This window comes from Lepisosteus platostomus, chromosome 13 (genome assembly GCF_059453375.1).
Source record: "Lepisosteus platostomus isolate fLepPlt1 chromosome 13, fLepPlt1.hap1, whole genome shotgun sequence".
Lineage (NCBI taxonomy): Eukaryota > Metazoa > Chordata > Actinopteri > Semionotiformes > Lepisosteidae > Lepisosteus > Lepisosteus platostomus.
The window spans coordinates 18,455,046-18,478,486 of NC_142623.1; the positions used below are offsets into that span (position 1 = coordinate 18,455,046).

A 23,441-nucleotide genomic window follows, 5' to 3' on the forward strand; every position below is an offset into this window, starting at 1 on the left:
GTGTTGTTAGAATTTGAATATATAATGCTAATAAATTAAGGTAACTGAGCATTACTGAACCCACATCCATGCACTAGGGAAATCCTTGAATTGTCATATAATGTCAGGCAGTGGTGGCCTCGTCTTTTAGTGTGTATTGTAAAGAAGAAAGCCATATCTCCTTTAGCTCTTACTCTCCTGTAGTCACCAGGAGACACCAGTCTCAGATTGTGAAAAATGATATTCAGTACGGGCAAAGAAAGTAGTATTGTCTCCAAGCTCCATGAGCTGGTACAAAAATGAAGATTCTGAGCTAACTTATGATTCCAGACATTGTCAAAGGCTTCTATCCATCTCTACATTATTAACAATTTCTTCCAATACAGGGTCACAGTATAGTTGGAGATTTCATTGGCACAAGGCAGAATACACCTTGTAAGGAATACCAGCCAACTGCAGGGCACACACACACAAATTAACCTACCAGTATGTTTTGGACTGCAGGAGGAAACCAGAGCACCTAGAGTAAACCCACAAATTCTACACAGTCAGCACCTTGGTCTGGGATTGCCTGGTCTAAACTCATTCAAACACATGGTCTGGAATTGAACTCAGGACCCCAGTTCTGTGAGGCAGCAATGCTGTCCACTGCACCATCGTGCTGCCTGTCAATGGCTTGTATGAAGAAAGTAATTGTTAGATTCCTATCTACATATATACAAAACCGTTACTTTTACTTCATGAACTTTAATTTGTGAAATGAAAAACATTGAAAAGAAACACACATTGCAAAGAATCAAGCCTTGATATAAGTTAATGAAATTTTCAAATGACTCCTTTTGTCACAAGATCTTTTTCAGTTCTGCATTATAAAACCAATTATACTGCAATACCAACATTATGTCATAGAGTTGAAAAGATTGTTCCTCTTCCAAACTTTCAAGGTAAAGCAAACCAGTCACACTTGAGACTGTACTGTGGCTGTATGACAGCAGTTCGTATCACTGTGCTGAAATCTGTTCATGACATGCAATATGGAAGATTGCAACATTTATGAGAATGTTCAATTCCCAAAAGATGCTGAAAAGAAGCAGCGTGGAGAGAAAGAAGATCAAACACCATCAGGTAAAACTTTTTAAATGAACTCTTGATGATGTAGGGTGCTTACTTGAAGACATTGTCTTTTGCAGAAAGAAAAGTCTTAATTCATAGACTTAAACAACTTGGTAACACTAGTGCTTGTTGTGTGTTTTTCTAACAGAAAAGTTTAAATGCTCTAAAGGTTCAATTCTATGGAATTTCTACTTAGAAGTGTGAAATGTTTAAACTAATTTTGTAAATCTGGAGCAACAGTGGTAACTTAGAAGCGTACGCCTGTTATAAATAAGCACAACATTTCAAATTTCAAAAATTCTCAAAGGCACAGACAAAGTCAACCCTTAGAAAGCAGGAGGCTCTTCTTCATACACATGGTTGGGGACGTATGAAACAAGTTATCCAGCCAAGTTGTTAAAACTGATTTCTTGGCTTCTTTCAAGAGAAATCTGAACAAAGATCCTTGTACCAATTAGCTACTAACTACCAAATTCATAAACATGGTAAACATGGGAAAAAAAGCGTGTGACCAGAAATGCATTCTGGCTATAAATCTCCCCGTATAACTGCTTGAATTCAGAGCAGCACAATGGGAGATGCAGCTTGTGTGTGTCTTCTTCTGTGCTGTCCGGAAATGACCTTTTTCATCACAAATTAAACTCATTTCAAACCCTCATTGAACTGTACTTGCATCTCTGCACAATGTAATCTCATATGGATTTAACATGAAATGCCCTTTAAGTCTAAACATATTCACATGGCTTAGTCCACTTCCCAATATAATGAACAAGCATAGTGAAAGTAAATGTGCCAAGGAAACCATTTCACATTGAAAATAAAGTTAGTTTCTGCTACACATTCATGGAAGGTAATAAGGCATTATTTAACTTGAAATTAATTTGCAACTGCGTGTGAATTTAAAATATGCTATTCTATGCTAGAATCTATGCTAGACAAATTGAAATGTTTCTCATATAAATAATCCTTAAGCACTTATATTTCTAAAATTATTTGTAGGTGAATGTCAGGATGCAGACAGCAATATTGATTATGAATGCTTTGAATGGGAAGACACCTGTCATACAGAACAACAGAACCAAAAACAACCACAGAGGGGTAGGCTTGATCTGAAATCCTCCAGATCTACAGGTACAGTAGATGTGTAGAAACTGACACTGTAGTTTCGTAATTGCTCAGTTTGGACATCTGGGATTTTGGGAATAAGGTGTCATGGAAGCCGGGGACTAGCCATGGAGAGAGTCCAGCGAGACGGGAGGACCCTATGTGTAGTGGTAAGAATGGAACAAACACGGGGGTTCAGTCCAGGCTCAAGGTATCGGGCGGAGTCGGGGACAAGACATGAGCCCTCAGGTAGCCTCAGGTGAGGCGAACCTCTTGACAACGTTTGACAACGATCCCAATGCCGAGCGAGGAGGATAGGGAGACCTGGAAATATATAGCCCTAGACAACAAGACACACCGGAAGAACAAGTAAAGCACAGGGAAACTAAGAACAGGACAGAGGAGGAGCGCCCTCTAGATATAGAGGGCGTAACAATAAGGCTCTACCCAATGGGAAACCACAGATTTGTGTTTTCAGAAATGGACCACAGAAGGTTTCACAGTGCTTCTTTATATCTCAGATATTTAGTAAGATGAATGCTAGTCAACAGCATGCAGACAACATGTGGTTTTGTAATACAGCCTATCATTGGAAATACATATTTATTACATGATAGGTTACATTGCAGGACTTTTCCTTTAGGATCCATCCTTCAAAATACCCCTATTTCTGAGCAGCCTTTAGGCTAGTGTGCTTGGCCAGTGACAATCAATGGACAGAGGACAGCGTATAGCCACTATCAATTGGACAGAATAAGGAAAGCAGGTGGAACCTGGTAAGAAGGAAGTGATTTAAATAGCTGGATTTGCGTATCCGTAAAATATCCATTCAATATTGGATAAATAAACAAAAATGGATAAATATCTTCCCATTGGTTGGATGTGGTAAATGGTTATGCTGTATACCAGCAAATGAGTATGACAAACCTGTGTGTGGTGTGATGAAGTGGGAAGGAGCATTTGTTGTTTCAAAGCGAGCTCTCTGCTTGAACCATAGCCTTGATAAATGGGTTTTGAGTCAGACACTAAGTGGACAGTCAGGCAACAGAAAAGGAAAGGAAAGGAAAACAATAATGAAGATTTAAGACGGTGTTTAAAAAAACTAAGACAATAAACAATAAAAAACACTCATCTTACAAACTGTGTACAAGATTCATGTTCAGACAGCCTTTGCATAGAAAGACTACTTTGTCTTTTTATTTGCATAGAGTACCTTTTCTTACAGTATAATCTAAATCACAGATATATAAATCCATGTAACACTTGTCAAAATAGAAAACCAATGGCTGACACAAAAAAGTGGATTTGAGGTCATGCTCATCATATGTGCTCTGAACAAGAGCACTGCAGCAATTCAGTCCAACACAGATTCTTAGGCAGCCACCAAGTACTGCACAGTAAAAGCAAAATTGTGTTACTCAGACAGAAAAGTGCAGAAAATTCCCCCTTTTTAGTAAAACTCATAACTCTATAGTGACACATTCAGAAAGTTGCTTTGCTTTGCAAAATCCTTTATACCCTTACAAAAACTAAAAACCCAAATTACATATAGGACCATGTAATTTTCAATGTTATTTTTTTCTGTATGTTGACATGCGGTTTTGTGAGCACTAATTCTTATTTATTCACTTTACACTTAAGTTACAGAAGCCATGAGGAAGCTCACAGAGGAACAGGACAGTTTGAGTACCCAAGGTAAACTTTGTTTCATACTCTTTGCCTGTGTACATGATTCTGTGTACTGGAGATACTGGTGTATCTTTGTGGAGAGGCCTGTCTTGGGTATCAAGAATATTTTTCACATTTTACATTTCAAACACAGCAATGGTCAAGATGTATTTACACCAGTGTTTTTTTTTTGGGGTACAAATGAGAATCACAGAAAATGTGTATTGTTGCATATTTGTACCCAGACTTTGAATGGTATTTTCCAAAAGAGTGATTGTGGCACAGAATTTTTATTACAATGTGCCATGGTAGTTTGAAGTGTTACCGCAGTGTATACTGTATTTCATAGTACTTCCTCTTTTAAGACATACAGTAGTGTTCTAGAATATCTTAGTCCTTATTTGTCTGTTTTATTACTATACTACATATACAAGACATACTACAAATGTAGCAAGACCTATATTTACCTATATTTGTAAATGTATATCCCTGTTAACCTTTGAGTGACTAGTGACTAGTGGAATAATCAGATTGCATTACATTATAACATTATTCTCATATTTATTTGTTTTTCATTTGAATTACATTTGTACAGTCATTTGTTATTTTTGTTCACAATCTCGTTGGTATTTTTCCTTAGATGCTAACATTTCTTCACAAATTGTCCAGCTCAGAACGCAAGGTTAGTACACAGAGGTGAAATATATGCAGTAAACAAGTCAAATCCAGATGATTGTATGTTTTTCAACACTTAGTTCATATACTGTATATTATTATACTGTATGTACATTTATTGGGGTCTTAGAGCAATTCTGTTGTGTGGCATTTCTACACATTTGTTCAATCACCTGCTGTATTCACACATTGTATTCACAATATTATTATTTTTCCCTTAGATGCTAGCATCTTTGCAGAAATAACCCAGCTTAAATCGCATGGTAAGTTTTTAACTACTATACCTGTTGCTTGGGAATCAATTCCAGTACTCAGTGGTTATGGTGTACAGAGTACAAGTTATCTGTCTCCCTGTCATAAACAATACTTACTCATTAAATGGCACCTTCTATAAGATAATTAAACACTTACTTATCATACCAATTGGTACATTAGATATTATTGTCAATTTAAGATCTTGTCTCTAGTTCCAGCTCGATAGACTGCTGTGACAAAATTGATACAGTATATACAGTAATATCTGATCGAAAGACAGGGGTTGATTTATTCTGGCAGTTTTCACTCTGTATTCAGTCAAACCTCTGAGATCAACAGCCTAAAGACAAGTAAAGGTGTTATTGATTGATGTTTCCTGTTATATATTACAGTATATGCTTTGAAGTCTTGTCCATGTGACTGGAAGATGTTCAACAGGAAATGTTACTACTTTTCCCAAGACACAAGAGACTGGAATGGAGCTAAATCTCACTGCAGTCAGAAAGGCTCTAATCTTGCTGTTGTCAAGACTTCAGAAGAACTGGTGAGAGCTACAGTATGTGTTCCTCACTGAGAAAAAAAGTTAGAAGGATACTTATGATAGTTGCATTAGGAAATAGAACTACTTTTCCAAGTCATAAGGGACTGGAATGGAGCTAAAGAGAACTGCAGGCAGCTGAGCTCTCATCCTGCCATTGTCAAGACTTTTGATGACCTGGCAATAATCAGTCACCATTTCTCACAGAGACATACAGTATCATCAGTGAAGTTATGAGGCTTGGTGTAAGGAATTGGAAACAATTGAATAATTGTTTATTCCAGCCAAACTATTGTGAACAGTTCAGAAATAATATTAACATTCTGTTTACCTCAGTTTCCCACATGTCTAAAAGGCAGTAGTTGTAACCCAAACCCATTTGTACCTATTGTCCTCGAGTGGCAAATGTTTTCCAGTATATTTCCTCAAAAGAATTTTATGAAGTGTTTTATTTAAAAAAAATCCTCTTTTCTGTGTTTAGCTATCACTGGGTTTGCACCTCCAGCCTTGTGCAGGTCATTCATTGCAGGACGTAGTTTTGAATGTGATGCTCCTGATTGTCTCCTTCATTGTTGCACACGATACTGTATCTTGATCGTGATGCTTTTGATGTCTTTTGCTCATCAGAAGTTTTTAGGAAGTCAGATCTCATCAGATCACTGGCTGGGGCTGATCTATCAACAAAGGACCTGGACATGGCTTGATGGCAGCTCTGTGGAGAGGAGGTAAAGACTGAATGGGTTTACACTCAAAAAGGGAAAATAAATCAGATTCAATTTTTAAATATAGACTGAAAAAAGGACAGCCTTGGGGTATTGATGGCCAGCTCTGCAGCGTCCTAGGTCCTGACCTGTCAGACCTGTCTGTATTAAGTTTGCTCTACTCCTGTGCTTGTAAGGGAATCCTCAGGTACTGTAGTTAAATTTCCTCCACAGACAAACAGGGTAGATTTGATAGACTACTATCAGTGAGTTATTCCAGAAGAAAGCAGCTGATTACCTCTTTACTGGGGGCCCTGACAAGAGTGGTCTGATGTCTAGCTGCCCTGCCTGCAGTAGGAAAGATGGGTTGCCTGGACAGCTCAACCAAGGGGACAGTCAATTAATATTGTAAAATCCAGCAAACTGAGTTCCTTACCAAGCTATGGAAACAGATACAGTACCAACGAACTAAGTTAGGTGGAGCCTGAGGGGCATCACCATAAATAGTGACAGGTTCAACGTGTCATTGCAGCATATCTGATTCCTGTGCACATGCTAACTTTAATGGATTATTCAATACAAATATTGTCCCCCTTTACTTAATCATCATCCTCACCCACTGGAGCAAGAGCGGTGTTCTTAGTCCAACCAGTCATATTAACATTGCTTTTTATTTATGTGGACTTGGAATCTTATTTTTTATTCCATCTGTATTTTAGAAGAATGTGTTTTGCTGCCTCGCAGGAAGCCCGCATTGGATGGTTTATAAATTAAAACTTTCTTGGGATACACTTTTGCAGCCACTAATCAAAAGTTACCAGACCTCAAAACACATAAAACCTGATCCAAAAAACAGCCTGTTGCACATCCGTTCATCTCCCCTTTTAAGGTGTGTCCTTAATTAGTCATTAACGATTGCAGGCAGTAATGATGCTGCAGTTTAAATGTTTTTCTAGGGCCATTCTTTCCCCACAGCTATTGTATTCTATCTTGACAAGTGAAACTCTTGTGTAATTAACTGTAAATTACCTTGAGAAAAAACTTTGTGTCTAATAATTAGGTTAATTGTTTATTTAGCTGCTAAGTGTGGAACAAAAACCAGACCAAAACCAAAATACACAACACCCCTCAGGAAGGAGTTTGAGACCCTGTAGTAGACATATGGAGATATTAAAAAGTGAGACAAGTTAGCACATACTGTACAGTAGCACAAGTCATGAATGTCCCTTTTAACAGATTTCAGTAAATATAGATAAGGCTTACAAAGATTTATTTGTGGACCTTATCTATATCTCCTGAAATATGTCAAAGGAAAAAAAATGTTTTTTAAAAAATCATATAATGAATTATATTGTATGTAGGGTAGTTTTACACACTCTTATTTTTCCATTTAGCTTTTGGGATTCTGGACGGCCATCTTCCAATCCTGGATGTGGAAAGATGACAAATAAACTCAGTAAAAGCAACTGCGCCAGTGCCTACAGATGGATCTGTGAGAAGGCAGCCTTGGGATCTCAGCTTTGTGTTTAATTTCAGGAAACCAACTCAAAATTCAGCAATGTCACTAGGTATTGTGTTAATAATTTGAATTAAAAGCACGGTGTCTTATTATATAACTCTTCTGACAACAGAAAACTCTGGATTGTGCATCTATTAACATGCAAACCCCTCATTTGTTAAAAATTATTATGTTACTTTGCTAAACATATTAGCAAAGTTGCAGCTTCACTGTATGTTGTGACTAGTTTTTAGTACTTGACGTGAAAGTCTCCCTGTCAGGAAGGCAGATGGAAACCTCATTCCATATACAGTATAGAGTACCGCTAGAGTGTGACAGTAAAGATACGCATTAGTGGTTTTCTGTATTTCACACTGTGAAACATTAACTGGAGTTACAGTTATGGTTCACAGATGGATCACAGAATATATACTGGCAACTGAGAAGTTATACTGTACAATAACACATCTGCAATGAAATATGTACAGTCAATTGATGAAGCTTTAACACCAACAGTCTGAAAGTGGAAATTGATTTACAAACACTTGATTGAATATGATCCGGTCAAAGGTATGGACTTACTAGTTAAATACTTTGCACAAGCTCAAAAATAATGTTTTCAAAACAACAGACTAAACTTGCAGAAACTTTCACACATTTTGCATATCTTCACCTGGTGACACCTGTGCTATATTTTTACCCTTCCATTCAAGTCATTTAATTAGCAGTGACTCAACACACTGGCCTCATTCAGAAGGTGGTCTAAGAGATGATAGTTACTGGCTGGGGATGTGTTGAGGTTCACTGATTGCACAAGCTGGCTGAAATGATATCGGACCCCATACTTTTCTTTTATTAGTGCGAAGCTATAATGAGGAACTATCTTGGTTCACTAAAAAATACCAATCAACATCCATTTTCTAGCATGTGTATCTTCTTCATTTACAGTGGCTATCAAAAGTATTCACCCCCCTTGGACTTTCTATATCTTGATGTACAATATTACAATATGGAATCATATTGTATTAAACAGCAAGATTTCACCATTGATTGACGCAAAACACTCTGTAATGTCTAAGTGAAAATAAAACTCTATAGATCCTCCTAATTTAACTATAAATATAAAACAGAAAATAACTGATTGCATAGGTATTCACCCCTTTGGAGTCAATATTTGCTAGAGATGTGTTTGGCAGTAAGTACAGCCATGCTTTGCACTTTCTGACACTGTAATTTCTTTGCAAAATTGCTTAAGCTCCCTCAAGTTTGTGAACAGCAATTTCAACTCCTGCCAGCCACAGATTCTTAATTGCATTGAGGTCTGGGCTTTGACTTGGCCACTGCAGAACATTGACTTTTTTTCTTTCTAAACCACTCCATTCTAGCTTTGGTCCTATCCTACTGGAAGATGAATCTTTTGCCTAGTCCCATGTCTCCTGCAGACTGCAGCAGGTTTCCTCCAGGATTTCTCTGTACTTTGCTGCTTCCATTTTTCCTTCTGTCTTCACAAGTCTTCCAAGGCCCTAATGCAGCAAAACATCCTCATAACATGATACTGTTACCACCATGCTTCTCAGGTTGATGTTCATTCTTAAGCTTGTGCCAAACACAATGCTTACACTGAGGCCAAAAAGGTCAATTATGATGCCATGAGACCATAGAATCTTCTTCCACTTGGTTTCAGAGTTTCCCACATGCCTGCTGGTAAAATGTAGTTGAGATTTGATGTGAGTTTTTTGTTACTCTCCCATTAAGCCCAGATTTGCGAAGCAGCCCGGCAATTGTCAGTTTCCCCCATCTCAGCCATGGAATATTTCTAAAGATTTTATTCCTTTAGAGTTGCCACAGGCCTCCTGGTGGACTCCCTGACCAGTGCTCTTTTCACCTGGATATTCAGGAGTTTCTCAGGACATTCTGCTCCTCACAGTTTCACACTTGTTTGTTTCACACTGATTGAGTAAGAGGGTTATTAATAATTAGGAATGTGTTTCCATTAGATAGCTAAAATACTTTTGGCAAAATATGAATCTATAAATATAAGTCCATATGCAATCAATAAAAAGGACAAATGAGAGTTTCCGTAATTACATCATGGCTTTCCTAATATTTAACCACAGAAAGTTACTTTTTCTACAGCTGTTTGTCTTTACGCAGATACTTTCCTTCATATACTTCTGTCTGTATAATTTTTGCTCTTGTGCAAAGTATTTGTAATTTCCCCAAATTGTCCACAAATGAACAATATTTCGTTATTGTATTTATTTTATCATTAATACATGTTTGCATGTGTGTGTACAAATAAATAAAATTGGAAGAAATCAAGAAATCAATCTTAAATTATTTCCTTCTCTGTCACGAATCTTTGTAATCTGACACAGCTTCCTCGCACCCACAAAGGCAGCTGACTCACATGTTTTCTCTGTACTTTCTTTGATTTGTGCTGATAATCCTGCAAGAAGAATATAACCATTAACACAAATCTAATGGAACATGGGGGACTCTGAGTCACAATTCTAGATTAAGATTCCAGGGCATTTGCAACCCACTGTCTCCATACCTTCTATTTTGTTTTATATACAAACTGGATTAATCATACTGTATAAATTAGGCAGGACAACAGGTCTTTCAGCTAAAGGACTCTAGAACAGCCTACCAGACAGCTACCAAAACCTATCCACTAGCGTACAGAGTGAAACCCTACATATGACAAAAATAACACATGAGAATGTGTACACAAACCAGCCTTATTAATTAACTAATTACCACCCACTGATCCAATTTAAAGGTCCTAGGGACTCTTGACAACCTCTAGTTGCAGGTCATTTGACAGTACAGTGTTTCCATAGCCTAGTCTGTTAAAAACTGTATATAGAAAAGTACAGTATACAGTATGATTATTCAAACAAGATTTTATCACTTTAAATGGATACACTTTGTGTGGCTTCAAATCTGCTCAAATAAAATAATACCTCAAAAGTAATACCTACTATAACCTCAAAAGATAAGTGATTTGATTGCTCCTTATGTGGTTCCATTTGCAAAGGCTGAGCCCTGTTGCCTAAATATTGCAAGTTTGAACCTAGGCTGCCTCATTGCCCCATGCCAGCCCATGCAGTACAGAGGGGTTGTATCACTAAGATTAACAATTGTCCACTCTGAATCTGGTGGGTAACAGAAAATAAGTCATATTTTTTTAAAAGAATTTTATATTGTACACTTGTGACAAATGGGAAAGGAGAAACAGCAATATTCTCTCTTTAATTTGTATGAGATCTCAACTGGTATTTGCCACAAGGTTACTGCAAGTTCCCCTTTATCACAGAAAAAGCAACACTTTCACCCTCATTACCAAGGATGGCAGTAGAGAAAAACTGTGTGCAGACAGTGTGCAGACAGTGGATGACCACAGTTTGTTCATGGTGTCGGAGTCTACTCAGTTTGCGCACGATGTTAGATTGTGAAGAGTACGAAAACTTTGACATTTTCCAAGCAACTCTGAAAGAAAGGAAAAAATCAGGTACAAAAACTGCTTTTGAAAAAACAATTGTCTTATGTCATGAAAAGACTGAATTGAACTGACCAATTTGCCAATCAGAAAGTGTCTCAGACTAAAATATCATTTTTAGTTCAAAGTTTTTTGAAGACATTTTTACTGAGAAATATGTTAATATAACGAGGCTACAATAAAACTAGATAGACATTTTTAATGTGCTAAACCTTATGCCAGCATTAGTTGAAAGTTTGCTTTGCAATGTATGTACTGTACATGCATATAAATACAGTTGCCGTGGATATTTCTGTCTCCAGAAGAACAGTATGTTGAAAAGTGATTATTGTCCATATGTTTAAATGAGAGTCATAACAGTGCAGCTGCCATGTGTGATCTATTCAGAAAAGTGCTGTATTTTAATTATTTGATAATCATTTCTAGGTTCAAAGGACTGTGATAATGAATATGAAACTCTTCAAAGATGCCCAGAATTAGGAGAGAGAAATCAAGACGAGACCCAGGACCACAAACAGAAAAAAAGAGAAGAAAAACCCTCCAAATCTAAAGGTATAAAGTCAACTTTTCTGTGCTGGAAAGGCACCACACTCTCCATCCATCAGGTGGTGGTTTGGATCAATTAGCTACTAACTACTGTACCAAATGGAATAGATGGGCTGAATGATCAACTCTCTTATGTAACCATTCTTACACTTTCATGTCCTTTTTAAAAGGTTACAATATGTTTCCATATTTGATTTCATATTGCAGATTCTTAGAAAAGTGTAATAAAAACAGTGTGGTGAAGTATTTCAAAACTAAAGAGGGCAAAGGTGAAAATAATCAGAAATGTCTATTGAGGAAGCAATGCAGTACTGTTCTAAAGTTCAGATAATACCAGGCATACTCAATGCCTTGCAAGTTAATTGAGAAAAGTCAGTAAGAAATGAATAAATGTTTTTTTCATTTCACAAAGCAGTGCTCTATGATCATGACCTAGTAAGAGAGGGAGAGAAGTTCATAGCCTCATCCTTATGGCCAGGCTGTTGCTCTCTAAAACCAAACCTGTACATCAAATTGCTAACACACTGAATTTTTCAAGATTACATTCACTCAGTGCCTCTTAATCATTCTAAAAGCATAGCTTAAAACAACTTTCAAAATCCGCCTCAAACCCTAACAGTAAAAAAAAAAATCATTTCTTTCTAGATTTTACTTTTAGAAGGTCAGAAGAAATGAAGAAGATTACTCTATCATTGAGTATAAGCTAAATGTCATGAACAGTTCTTTCCGGGCCCTATGCAGACGACACGATCCGGAAGGTGAAGAAACAATAGGGAAAAATATCATGCAGGAATGGGTCAGGAGAAAAGGGGGCGTGTCCGAGGTGAGCAGGTCTCCAGGGGAAGTGAGTCCGGGGCGAACAATCCAAGCATAAATCCAAAAGGGAAATCCAAAATGGGAGGCAGAGTCCAAGACCAGGGGATCCATCCAAAGTAATTAAAAACCAGAACAGGGTCGGGACCAGCGGGACCGGGAAACAGGAACAGGAAACTAAAACCGTAACGGAGCCAGACATGGCAGGATCCCAGGCTCTCACGAAACGGGATTCAATGAGAAGCGCCAAGCAAACGCCTGCGTCTGGCTTTAAAGGTGGAACTAAAGAGGGGCTGGAATAAGGAACAGGTGTGGGAAATGGGACAGAATGAGGAAGGGCTGGAGCGCCCTTAAGAGGAGGAGTAAGATCGTGACACTAAAGTGTTGATTAAACAATAGTCCCCCTTTTTTTCTCAGCACTGTCAGTACTGTAACTTGTATTGCCTGTTCTCACTGGTTCCCCAGTTCAGTAACCAGAAACAGGTTTCTGTTTAATTTCTCTTTGCTGCAGTCATGGAGCACTGTGCTGAAAAAGTCACCAGTGCAGCTCATTAAAAGGAGCAATAAACTGACAGTTTGAGTCTGCTGATTTTAGATGTTGTAAAATGTTCTATTCCTTCCTACTACAATTTCAGCAAATATACAGTAGTAAAAACAGTCTTGATAAAACTGTTCTAAAATGAACAATAATTAATGTAATTTTATAAACTAAAATTACTGTACATAATTTGTCATAAATCTGTAAAAATCTGCAGAGGTTTTACAATAAAATATATCAACAGCTACAGTGCTACAGTAAATACTCTACTCTAAGTCATAGAGTATGGAGGAAAGTGAGAAAGCAAGCGAAGACTAGAGACAGCAGTAACCACATTGGTTTGTGATTGCCAATCAGCAGAATGATCTTTCACATTCTCTATGCGATGTAACTGAAATAATTCCAGTTGTTGAACTGTAACTAAATGTGTTATTTCGTTTGAAAAACGTGTATGAACTAGGCCCAAATGTTGTAATGGCTGACTAATGCTTTTCATTTTTAAATTGTACAGTATACTGTATGTCAAGATAAACTCTTTATCTGGTAAAAATATACAATGAATAACACACCAATGAAATATTATCAAATTACAGCCATAATAACCAGACAAATTATGCAAAAGAAGTTAACTTAAATTGCTGTAGAAATTAGATTTGCTCAGGAATAGAATGCACTGCGATCATACAGTATTATGATTCAAAGAAGACAGTTATATCCATTATATAAATGAATGGTTAAACCCACATTGAGATCCTAAATCTGTTCTTACATAGTGCATTCACACATGGGTGAAATTATACATCTAATCCCAATTCTTGGCCATTAGGATCCACAGTTATCTCTGTGTTCTCTGGTTTCCAGATTCAGTTGTTTGCGGGACCAAAGCCATTGTTCTTAACATTCTATTGGTGCCTGCCTCTATCATCGACACTGTGCTCATCACAGTAGTCTTCATGCAAAGTAAGTATCTGAAACAAGTAAACCAGAAACATTGTCTACCCCAGTTGGTGGCATACAATTGGCCAAGCACTCCTGGGGTCAGTGGTGCGATAAGATGTCCAGGGGGCTTTCATATTTTGTCTAAACAACAACTTCCCAGGCAACTGCAGGCTTGTAGTGACATCAGCGAAGGACTTGTCATTTCTCCAATTAGTGTTAATGCTCCTGTAAGGCACTGTCGTCCTTGTAGCCAATAAAAAGTTGAAAGGCTCAGTGGGTGGGAAGATCAGAGGAGCACGTATGTTTTGTCTTCATTCTATCTGTGCAGCACACAAGTCACAGTAGTGAGCCACAAACTAAAGACACAATCATCAGAATGCGTGAGCTTAAAATAAACAGCTCCAGTTATCAATATTCATATAGGCCCTCAAATAGCTGACATGAAATCTAGTTCCATGTTTGGATATATTATTATTATTATTATTATTATTATTATTATTATTATTATTATTATTATTATTATTATTATTATTATTATTATTATTGAAAATTGTTCAGTAAGTTTAGTTTGGTACTTTCAATTGCAATCATGCTTATATGAGAATTGGCTGTACTGTGCTGTTGGTAAAAAAAAGATTGTTTATTTAAATACCATGAATGAAGAGGTAAACAGGTAATCATCACCTACAGTGTCATTATAAACCAAACTGTGGTCTCTTTCATCTCATTTTCAGACTCAGCCCTGAATGCAGAGATTCAGCACTTGAAAATGATACATTCCTCATGGGAGATGAACGGTACATAGTTGGATTATTCCACTAAAATCTGCTTTTGCTTTTCACAGGGAATCAGATAATCAGAAATCTCCTATCTTCCTTAATCTGAGTCTGGGTATTTCACATTGTTTACTAAATTACAGAAAGGTTAAAGAAATGCATGCAACCATTAAGAAGGGTGTTATAGAATGCTTTTCCTTAAAGAAGAAAACAATGCCATACTACTTTTATCCTCACAGGCTTTATATATTAAAATGCTTGAACTTGTACAGTCTGATCATACATTAATTCTATGTTGATTTACTCTCTGTATTTTTTCATATGCTACCACAGCTGTAGAAGTGGTTAACTATAGTGAAAGGATGACTAGTACATCCCGAGGAAGACAGGCAGTTACAGAAAACATGAGGACTCTGTTTTAGTAAATCGTAGTAAATTTCTGTTTACTGTTAAAAAATTTTTATACTTTGTACTGTACTGTATATTGAATCTTTCCAGAACTGAATTAATTAGACTGTTTGTGCATTTCTAGTTTCTCAAGTTATCAAAGAGCTCAAAGAGGAACAGGATGGTTTGAGGAGCCAAGGTAAACCCCAGGTTTGCAACTATGTGTGTAACAGGAGCCAGGCCTGACTCCTGTGTGTGCATAGTTTAGGACCCTGTTTTAATTAAGAGTATTCTTGGGCGGTGTTTTGTGAGGGTGGCTCTGATTGTGGAATTTACATGGTAGATTAGAAGAGAGCCATGGACATGCTGTACTATTATTTTTAGTATTGCTGATCTCTCCCTGGCAGTTAGGGAGACTAACAATTATCACAAAATTTAAGTAAAAAGGTCAACAATAGCTTCATTGAGCTTGTGTGATCAGATGCAAAAATAATAATAGTCCTTCATATTTCCATCTATTTGACTGATTGGGATATTTGAATAGTTCTGCATTGTCTGTTTCTGGTTACTGCTGTGCATTTAAAACTCAATTGCTTTAAAGTCTGTGCTTCTTCTGATCTCAGATAGTCTTCATACATAATAATGATGTGATTGATCATCACCAAAATAATGATAATAATACATACATTTCCATACATACAGTACTAGTACATCAGCATCATGATCCTTTTAATTTTTAAAAATGTCCTTCTCCAATTAATGAATCTGGAATTTGAATTCCATCTTATTCAGCTTATTGGTCCTCATTGTATTTGGCTCTCCATTTACCTTTAGTCTTCAGCTGTTTTATTCATGGTTTATTTTTCTATTTCTCCTTAGGCATCCTACTGTTTCACAACATCTCAGAATTAAAAGCTGTAGTTTAGTGCAAGCTGTGGAAAAGCATCTCCTTATCTCTGATTATGGGACAGTACCATATTAGGGCTTTCAAGTCACAATTTATCATGTTTGCAAAAATACTTTTGCAGTTCTTAGTTCAATACAACACGCAACTCTAGAGACTATAGTAGTTCAGGTGGGTAGCATGCGTAGGCTGCATAGGAACAAGTAATAGGTTTATTCCGTGCTGAAAAAAAGAAGAAAGAAAACACAACGTTTCGTTTTCTTTCTTCTTTTTTTCAGCATGGAATAAACCTTTTACTTGTTCCTTCACAACTCTAGAGACTCTTGCTGTAGTAGATACTGTAGTCCTTGCTTAGTGTTCTCATTTGTTTTTTACATGTTTTGTCTTTGAGAAACCATGAATGCATGAAAGTCCCTTTTGTAATTATCTACACTTCCAGATAACACCTTTTATTTAAGAAATTTCTGTTTGCATGTTTTGTGTTCTCACTGCATTAAAAGCATGATAACAGATCTTATCCTATACATTATGTTTTTTCTGTCTTTTTAGGTTTTCAACATTACACTTACAACCTAGTACATTTTTTTAAATGGTCTTTGTACAGCTCTCAGTGTAACTCAGTTACTTTTAACTACAGTGAAAGAAACAGAAGTTAACAGAAGAATATTGGTGTAGTTGTTGAGTTAATTATTTCTTTTTAAAATTTGGAACTCAGCCTCATCAGTTACTGTTGTGTCATTACTACTCGCTCGTGGTCATTTCTTGGTCTTACCTTTGCAGTAGATTTTTTGTTTTCAGACTCTAATATGTGTTTAGAATTCAGAAATGTAAAATCTGACGTTGCTCAGCTCAAATAACAAGGTCAGCATTCACAACTGAAGTGAAATAAGGTGGAACATGCCAGATTTAACAGGTAGGAGGCAGGCTTTCATCAGGAACAGAAGTTTCTAACCAGTGCATCAGTAGAGCCAGCATGGTGGTGCGGTGGTTAGCATCACTGGCATGCAGCACTTGGATCCTGGGTGAGGAAAGGGCTCTGCGAGCTGAGGAATCTCAACCTGGATCTTGGTGGAGATCAAATGGGACAGTGCCGTGGACGGCTTGGAGACTCTGGACCTGAGAGTCCACGAGCCAAGGCCCAGTGGTCTCTGGGTACAGTACATGTGCTACGTGTCCTGGTTGTCCCAATGAGGGAGCCAAGTTCATCAGCACTCTTGGAGGAGAGTTTTTGGAATTTAGGAACAAGAGTGAAAGAGTTCCGGAGCTGGCTGAAAGGGGCTGGAGTGACTGACGTGAAAATGCCTGTTCAGGTCCACAGTGGCAGCCACAATCCTTCTGGAATCACAAGTTATTAATAGAATTATTACATGTTTTGTAATGACCCTCATCAGTTGCTTTTGTGTCATTATTACACACTCATGTCATTTCCTGGTCTTCTTACCTTTACAGTTTTTTGTTTGTTTTTAGACTTTGAGATGTCTTTGGAATTTAGTAACATACAATCTGAAGTTGCTCAGTTCCAACAGCAAGGTCAGTATTCACAACTGAAGTGAAATGAGGTGGAACCAACGTGTCTTAACTAGTAGGGGGCAGAATTGCGTCAAGACCAGAATTTTCTGTCCAGTGCACCAGCGTGGGGGGGGGCATGGTGTGCAGTGGTTAGCATCTCTGGCTTGTAAAACTTAGGGCCTGGGTTCAATTCCAGACCTTGGACACTACAGTATGTGCATAGAGCTTGTATAGATGACAATTCAATAACCTACAGTGACAATATGTTTTTGGACTGTGGGAGGAAACTAAAACACCTGGAGGAAACTCACGCAACCACACAATATAAGATTGTAAGATACACAGCATAGCACTGCTCCAGAATTGGTTGATTATTATTGCATATCTGATTTTTAATTTGTATAATTATTTTCTTTCGCTTTGTTTTGCTGAGTAAAATGGGTAAGTAATAAATGATTATTAATCTGCCAATTGCAGACTTTAGTTTCAGTGCAATGTGTCTTTTTCATGGATTCTCAGATATTGCCCAGGCTGAACAACATAGAGTCAAAGCTTCAAACAGGAGGTTAGTCATTTACTATCATGTTGACTATACAAAGTCCAATCTTGTATCATATTGTATTGTGTTATTGTAATGTGCTGCAGTTACAGTACAGTTAGTGCAGTACTCTGGAGCTGAAGACGGACCCAACGGCAGGTGAATAGCCAGCCGCAGTGCAGAGCTAACAAACCGAGCAGCACATTCCCAGAGCGTTGTCAGGAAACAGGGATGTTCAACTCCACAATTTAAATTTGATCAATTAAGCAGGTGACTTGTTAAACGTAATATTGAGATCTTCAGGGACTAAAATCTGAGCACCCTGATTTGCTTGAATTCAGTTTGGTGCTTGATTGACACATGTACTGTAGTAATGCATTAATTACATGAAGCAATTCAGTTCATTTCAAGTAAAACAGAGATGATACACCTGATGGCAGCTTATGCCAAATATAGATCTTTAATCATAAACCTGAAATGTGATTGATGCCTCTTATTATTCCTTATAGCATGTGTTGTGAAGTTCTGTCCATGTGACTGGAAGATGTTCAACAGGAAATGTTACTACTTTTCCCAAGACATAAGAGACTGGAATGGAGCTAAATCTCACTGCAGTCAGCAGGGCTCTAATCTTGCTGTTGTCAAGACTTCAGAAGAACTGGTAAGAGCTATGTGTTATGCTATGTGTAGGGAAAGATGTGGTAGAGGGTCCCTAGGCAGTTCCATAATGGAAGAAATCACAGTGCAGTTCAGCAAAAGTTCAAAATTAATTTTAATTTGATACGAAACAGCCATTTCCTGAAGATCATCCAGGAAAACACACAAAGTGTATCTCTTTCATTTTTCTGGATGTTTTAGAATGAGGGGACAGCTCCTGGCACACTCTGTTATTACCATGATTAGTGGCCATTATGTATTTGCATATGCATTAGAACATTACAAAATATTTTCACACACAGCACAGTGCCTATTTCTGACAACGTGTTCATCACTTTTTATGTATTTCCACATATAAGAGGTGTATGAGAATTTTAAACTATAGTAACTCAGAAACCAGGTGTGGTCAGATCCCACAATAAGCATAGTGATATAAAATATCAGATTTTCAAATTACTGTACCAGTTTCAGAAATCTCAGATGTAAGTTAGAATTGTTCTGAAAAGGCATTACCATTTTATCAACTGTCAGTTCAGTGTATTTCTCATTCTCTGACACAAGACTATTGTTCTCTTAAAATGTTCACTTAAATGCTTAATACTGGCATCTCCTTATTTAAGAACATAATTTGTTCCATAAAAATGTAAAGTAAAAATCCCTATCTCAAAAATGAATTCCAGTAAGATTATATGTTTACATTATACAGTATTTAGGATATTTAAAGTACTAAACAACACTTACTTAACAGACATGTAACATTTTCTTTAATAAAGCTTTAATAATTTATGTAAAAATAAAGAATAAATTCAACCAGATTAAGTAAATTATATAAATGAAAACTGGCAAACTCAAAAACAGTAGGTGACAATATCATATGGTTGGACATACTGTAGAGTACACTATGCACTAAAGTGCATTATAAGTGTTCATTACTGTGAAAATGTACTGAGAAATGGGCATGCTTCGTAACTCAGTTTTTTTGCAAATCCAGAGATGCCTGTATAGTTGATTTCTAACTATGATTATTCCAGGAATGGACATACTGCATGAACTGTATTTCATTAGATTTGTGCAGTCAGATCAGACAAACGCTCCTGGAAGCTTACAAGCTGGACATAACACATACTGTATAGCATTTAGACTAAATGTAATCGAGATATGAATTGTGATGGATTTGTTCACCTTTATGACCCCTGAGCCCTTCTGTAAAATACAATTTGCAGAACACCTGTGAGCATGAGCCTTATGTAGCATGTGGGCAAACATAAGGAGTTTTCATATTTTTTTCCGAGATATTAACAGTATACAATAAATGTTCATCTACGGAATGCGCTTTTCACCTGCAAATGCCAAAGAGCAAGATGTCCAACCTCAATTACTGTGCTGTGTTTGAAGCAACCCAGGCTCACTGCTGTGTCTCCCCCTAATGAGGGGAATGAACTGTGGAGGGGATTTGTAAAGAGGTACAGCTCATCTTATTAATCAGTCTTCACTTTAAGATGACTAGAGAAAGAAAAAGCTGACATGCAAAATTGTACTAGAATGTCCTGAGCTGCATTAAAAAAACATTTTGAGGTCTTATTCTACCTTTGTAAAACTAGTAGTACTACAATATGTTCTCCATGAAATTTTAGCCCTATGTTAATGTCTACATTTGACCAAATTCAAACCAACACAGATACTTAGTCTGTGTAATTTATTTTGAATTCACAGGTTTTCTAAACGTTCTAAAAAAATCAGAAATACTACACATTATCTGTCAGCCATCAGATAAGGCACTGTCTTCATTAGAGAAAATAAATGAAACTGCATTTTTCAGTTTATGCATTTTAGTTTTCACCATCCTTCCCTGCCTAAGTAGTATGCCGTTATTATTTGGTGAATGTTTGTATTTTGTTTTTCCAGACATTCTTGAAAAATTATATCTCTGGAGACACATGGATTGGACTGAGTACAGTGGAGCATGGAGGGCAGTGGAAGTGGATTGATGGGAATTTAGTAGAGGACAGGTAACTGCATTTACATGGTAACAATTTTCAGTTTCAGAAGACAACTTCTAATAAAGATGAAATTAGCAGATGAATTTAAAGGGAGACCAAACTTAATGCTTTGGCATAGACTCATCTGGCTGAGGTGTTGACAGTGCTAGCTGAAGATGAGTACTGTACAACCCCCCTCAAGGAATGCACCTGGGAGGCAGATGCACAGATGCAGTTGAGGTGGAGGGAGGGGTTAAAGAAAAGATCCACAGAGCTGTGTGCAGCCAGGAAGTATTTACACATACAATACAGTAGGGGAGCAAAGGTGTGAAGGAGAACTTGATCACCTCCTGAAACTCACCACTGGAAAACCCTTAAGCATGTGTGAGTCTGGCCAGTTTTTGGATGGGAGACCTCCAGGAAAAGCTAAGCTTGCTGCTGGAAGAGGTGTTAGTAGGACTAGTACGTAGGCCCTGCATTCCTTGTGGGTTCTAATGCTCCAATATAGTGATTGAGACACTATACTGTAAAAAGGCGCTGTCCGGTTGAGATGTAAAACTGACTCTCCATGGTTATTAAAAATCCCAGGGCATTTCTCAAAAAGAGTAGGGGTGTTACCCCAGTTTCCTGGTCAAATTTCCCCTTAGCCTTTACCGATATTGGCCTCCTTATAATCCCCATCTATGAACTGGTTTCATCACTTAGCCCATCCCCACTGATATCTGGTGCCATCGCATCATCCAGGTGGGGACTACACATTGCTGGTGTTAGAGGGGAATCCCCATTCAAAAGTGGTATATAAGTGTAAGGATGACCATTTATTGATTCCCTGGAGTAGTCTGCATTCCACCTCACATTCCAGCACAGTTCCCAATTAGCCCCTTTCCCCAGCCTATTTAATGCTGCCTCACACACTTCCCGGTGCTCAGTATTAGGGTTTTCCTGGCTAGAGCTATTCCCAGTCTCATTGATATTTTCTACTTGGTTTTTGGCTTCCTGACCCTGATTTGTTCTGTGTCTCCTGGTTTTGGCTTTGGTACTTTTGCTCTCATTCTGGTTTTGACTCTTGGCTTCCTCACGGATGACATCTCCGCCTCTGGTTATTTGTACTTTTGCACTGGCTAGTTTACCTATGGCTTTCGGACCTTGGATTGTTCTTTTGACTATGCCTTTTGGAGTTAGCCCTGGTTTTCTGCATAGGGTCCTCACTACTAACATAATTCTTATTATTGATTTTAAACATCTGTTAAATAAACACCATGAAGTTACTTGAGGAAAAAAGACAAAATGCCTTCAAATTTACGGATAACATGAAACATCAAGCAATAACTCAAATATTTCTCTTTTTACAGAAGCTTGTGGTGAAATGGACAACTACTGTATATAACACTGGTAGCAGTCAATATTGTGGGGAGATCACATCCTCTAATCTGTATGCTGACAGCTGTAGCACAAAGCAGCGCTGGATCTGTGAGAAGTCTACATAAAAATCCTCACTTTGGTTTTTTACTAAATAGGCACCAAATCAATGTATGACCAAATCAATGTTCTGTATGAACTCAGCAATACAACTACTGATGAATCAACAGCAGGAACACCCCCAGTTTAGGTTTACTCTGTACAGTAATTCTGTGAATTCTATGTTTATTCTCCTCCTTTGCTTAAACTACTCAGCCTTGAAAGTGATACTTCTTTTTAAAGAAATGTGAGGATGAGATCCTTAGATCAATTTTCTACCTGATCGCCTCTCACCCTTGTATAGTTGATTCATGTAAAGATGAAACATGCTAAATGTGCCATATGCCCTCCTCTAGTTTGTAACAATTCTTATCTTACCAGAAATATTTTCAAGACAGTGTGGGGGACATTCAGTTATAAACCAGGGATCACAGGTCAAAATGGTGACCTAACTGTATATCTGACTATCTGGCCCTCAGCTTGGGGTTAAATCTTCACTCATGATTGAGTCTAATTGTGAAAGGTCTAAACTTCAAGATGATCTTATAGGTGTCTTGAGCCTAATCCTGTAGTTGTAGCACAGATATAGTTTTAATTGACAGTTATGACAGATGGGAACTGTTAAGCACTTCTGAACCTGTATCAGTAATATTTACAGTATGTGTGTACAGGTGTTTGTGATATTAGTGTTTATGTTTGTCATATACTTATAGTAGGTAATTTGTAATATATTTATTACTTTAGTTTTTTTTTCTGTAACTGGTCTAATGTGGTTTTAAAAACTTTCTTACATGTGTTTTAACATGTATTTCAAAATGCACAGACGTGATTCCAAATTTTAAAAAATGAATGTGTACTGCTTCATCAGTACTGTACTTCGTTTCTAATTTCGTAGTACTTGTACAGTGTATAGTTATAATGACAAAACCTGTCTAAAAATTAAAGAAAACGTATAGACGTGCCAATGAAAATAATATGAACAAAGTTGTATTTTTCTTCAAATTTTTTCTGGAGTGCATTACAGTTGAAATAAATATCCATCGATGCTAACCGCATGTGTTTTGTCTGAAGTGTTTTCTGTGGAAGAGCCATTTTATTTTGAGTTTCAGGTGCGAAATCAGTATTAATTTACTATTGTAGTTAACACAAAAAGCCCTGATGATAATGACTGCTTATAAACACATATTTCAATAAAAAGTAACTTAACAGTAAGAGTGAAAAAAGCTCACCACTTTGGAATAAATTCGAGTTACAACTTCTGACATTAAATGTGACATTGTACTGTAACTCTCAGCAGATGCGCTAGGCAGCCGCTGTGAGCACTTTCCGCCTATTGGCTAGGCGACTGCTTCGTTTTCTTC

The 23,441-nt window shown here is 37.4% G+C and overlaps 1 protein-coding gene and 1 long non-coding RNA gene across 4 annotated transcripts; both read left to right on the plus strand.

Annotated features, from left to right (window-relative positions):
* Nucleotides 1-152: 152 nt before the first annotated feature.
* Nucleotides 153-16,113, plus strand: LOC148650161 (C-type lectin domain family 2 member B-like). Of its 3 annotated transcripts, XR_015926042.1 has the most exons (12): nucleotides 153-1,104; nucleotides 2,092-2,223; nucleotides 3,838-3,891; nucleotides 4,505-4,546; nucleotides 4,761-4,802; nucleotides 5,187-5,338; nucleotides 5,960-6,057; nucleotides 7,428-7,601; nucleotides 11,463-11,588; nucleotides 13,795-13,893; nucleotides 14,607-14,669; nucleotides 15,181-16,113. XR_015926042.1 is itself a non-coding variant. In XM_088603698.1 (8 exons), the coding sequence occupies exons 1-8, from the start codon at nucleotides 1,002-1,004 to the stop codon at nucleotides 7,561-7,563; spliced, it is 759 nt and encodes a 252-aa protein (XP_088459824.1). In that variant the 5' UTR covers nucleotides 153-1,001; the 3' UTR covers nucleotides 7,564-9,615. The 3 variants fall into 3 exon arrangements, 2 of the variants coding, with proteins under 2 accessions (XP_088459824.1, XP_088459825.1); XM_088603698.1 differs by lacking the exons at nucleotides 11,463-11,588; nucleotides 13,795-13,893; nucleotides 14,607-14,669; nucleotides 15,181-16,113 and having other exon boundaries at nucleotides 7,428-9,615; XM_088603699.1 differs by lacking the exons at nucleotides 2,092-2,223; nucleotides 11,463-11,588; nucleotides 13,795-13,893; nucleotides 14,607-14,669; nucleotides 15,181-16,113 and having other exon boundaries at nucleotides 7,428-9,615.
* A 35-nt stretch (nucleotides 16,114-16,148) lies between these two features.
* LOC148650162 (uncharacterized) lies at nucleotides 16,149-23,126 on the plus strand. Its single transcript, XR_015926043.1, has 3 exons — nucleotides 16,149-18,647; nucleotides 20,549-20,652; nucleotides 21,975-23,126. It is a non-coding gene; the product is annotated as an uncharacterized LOC148650162 (long non-coding RNA).
* Nucleotides 23,127-23,441: the final 315 nt, after the last annotated feature.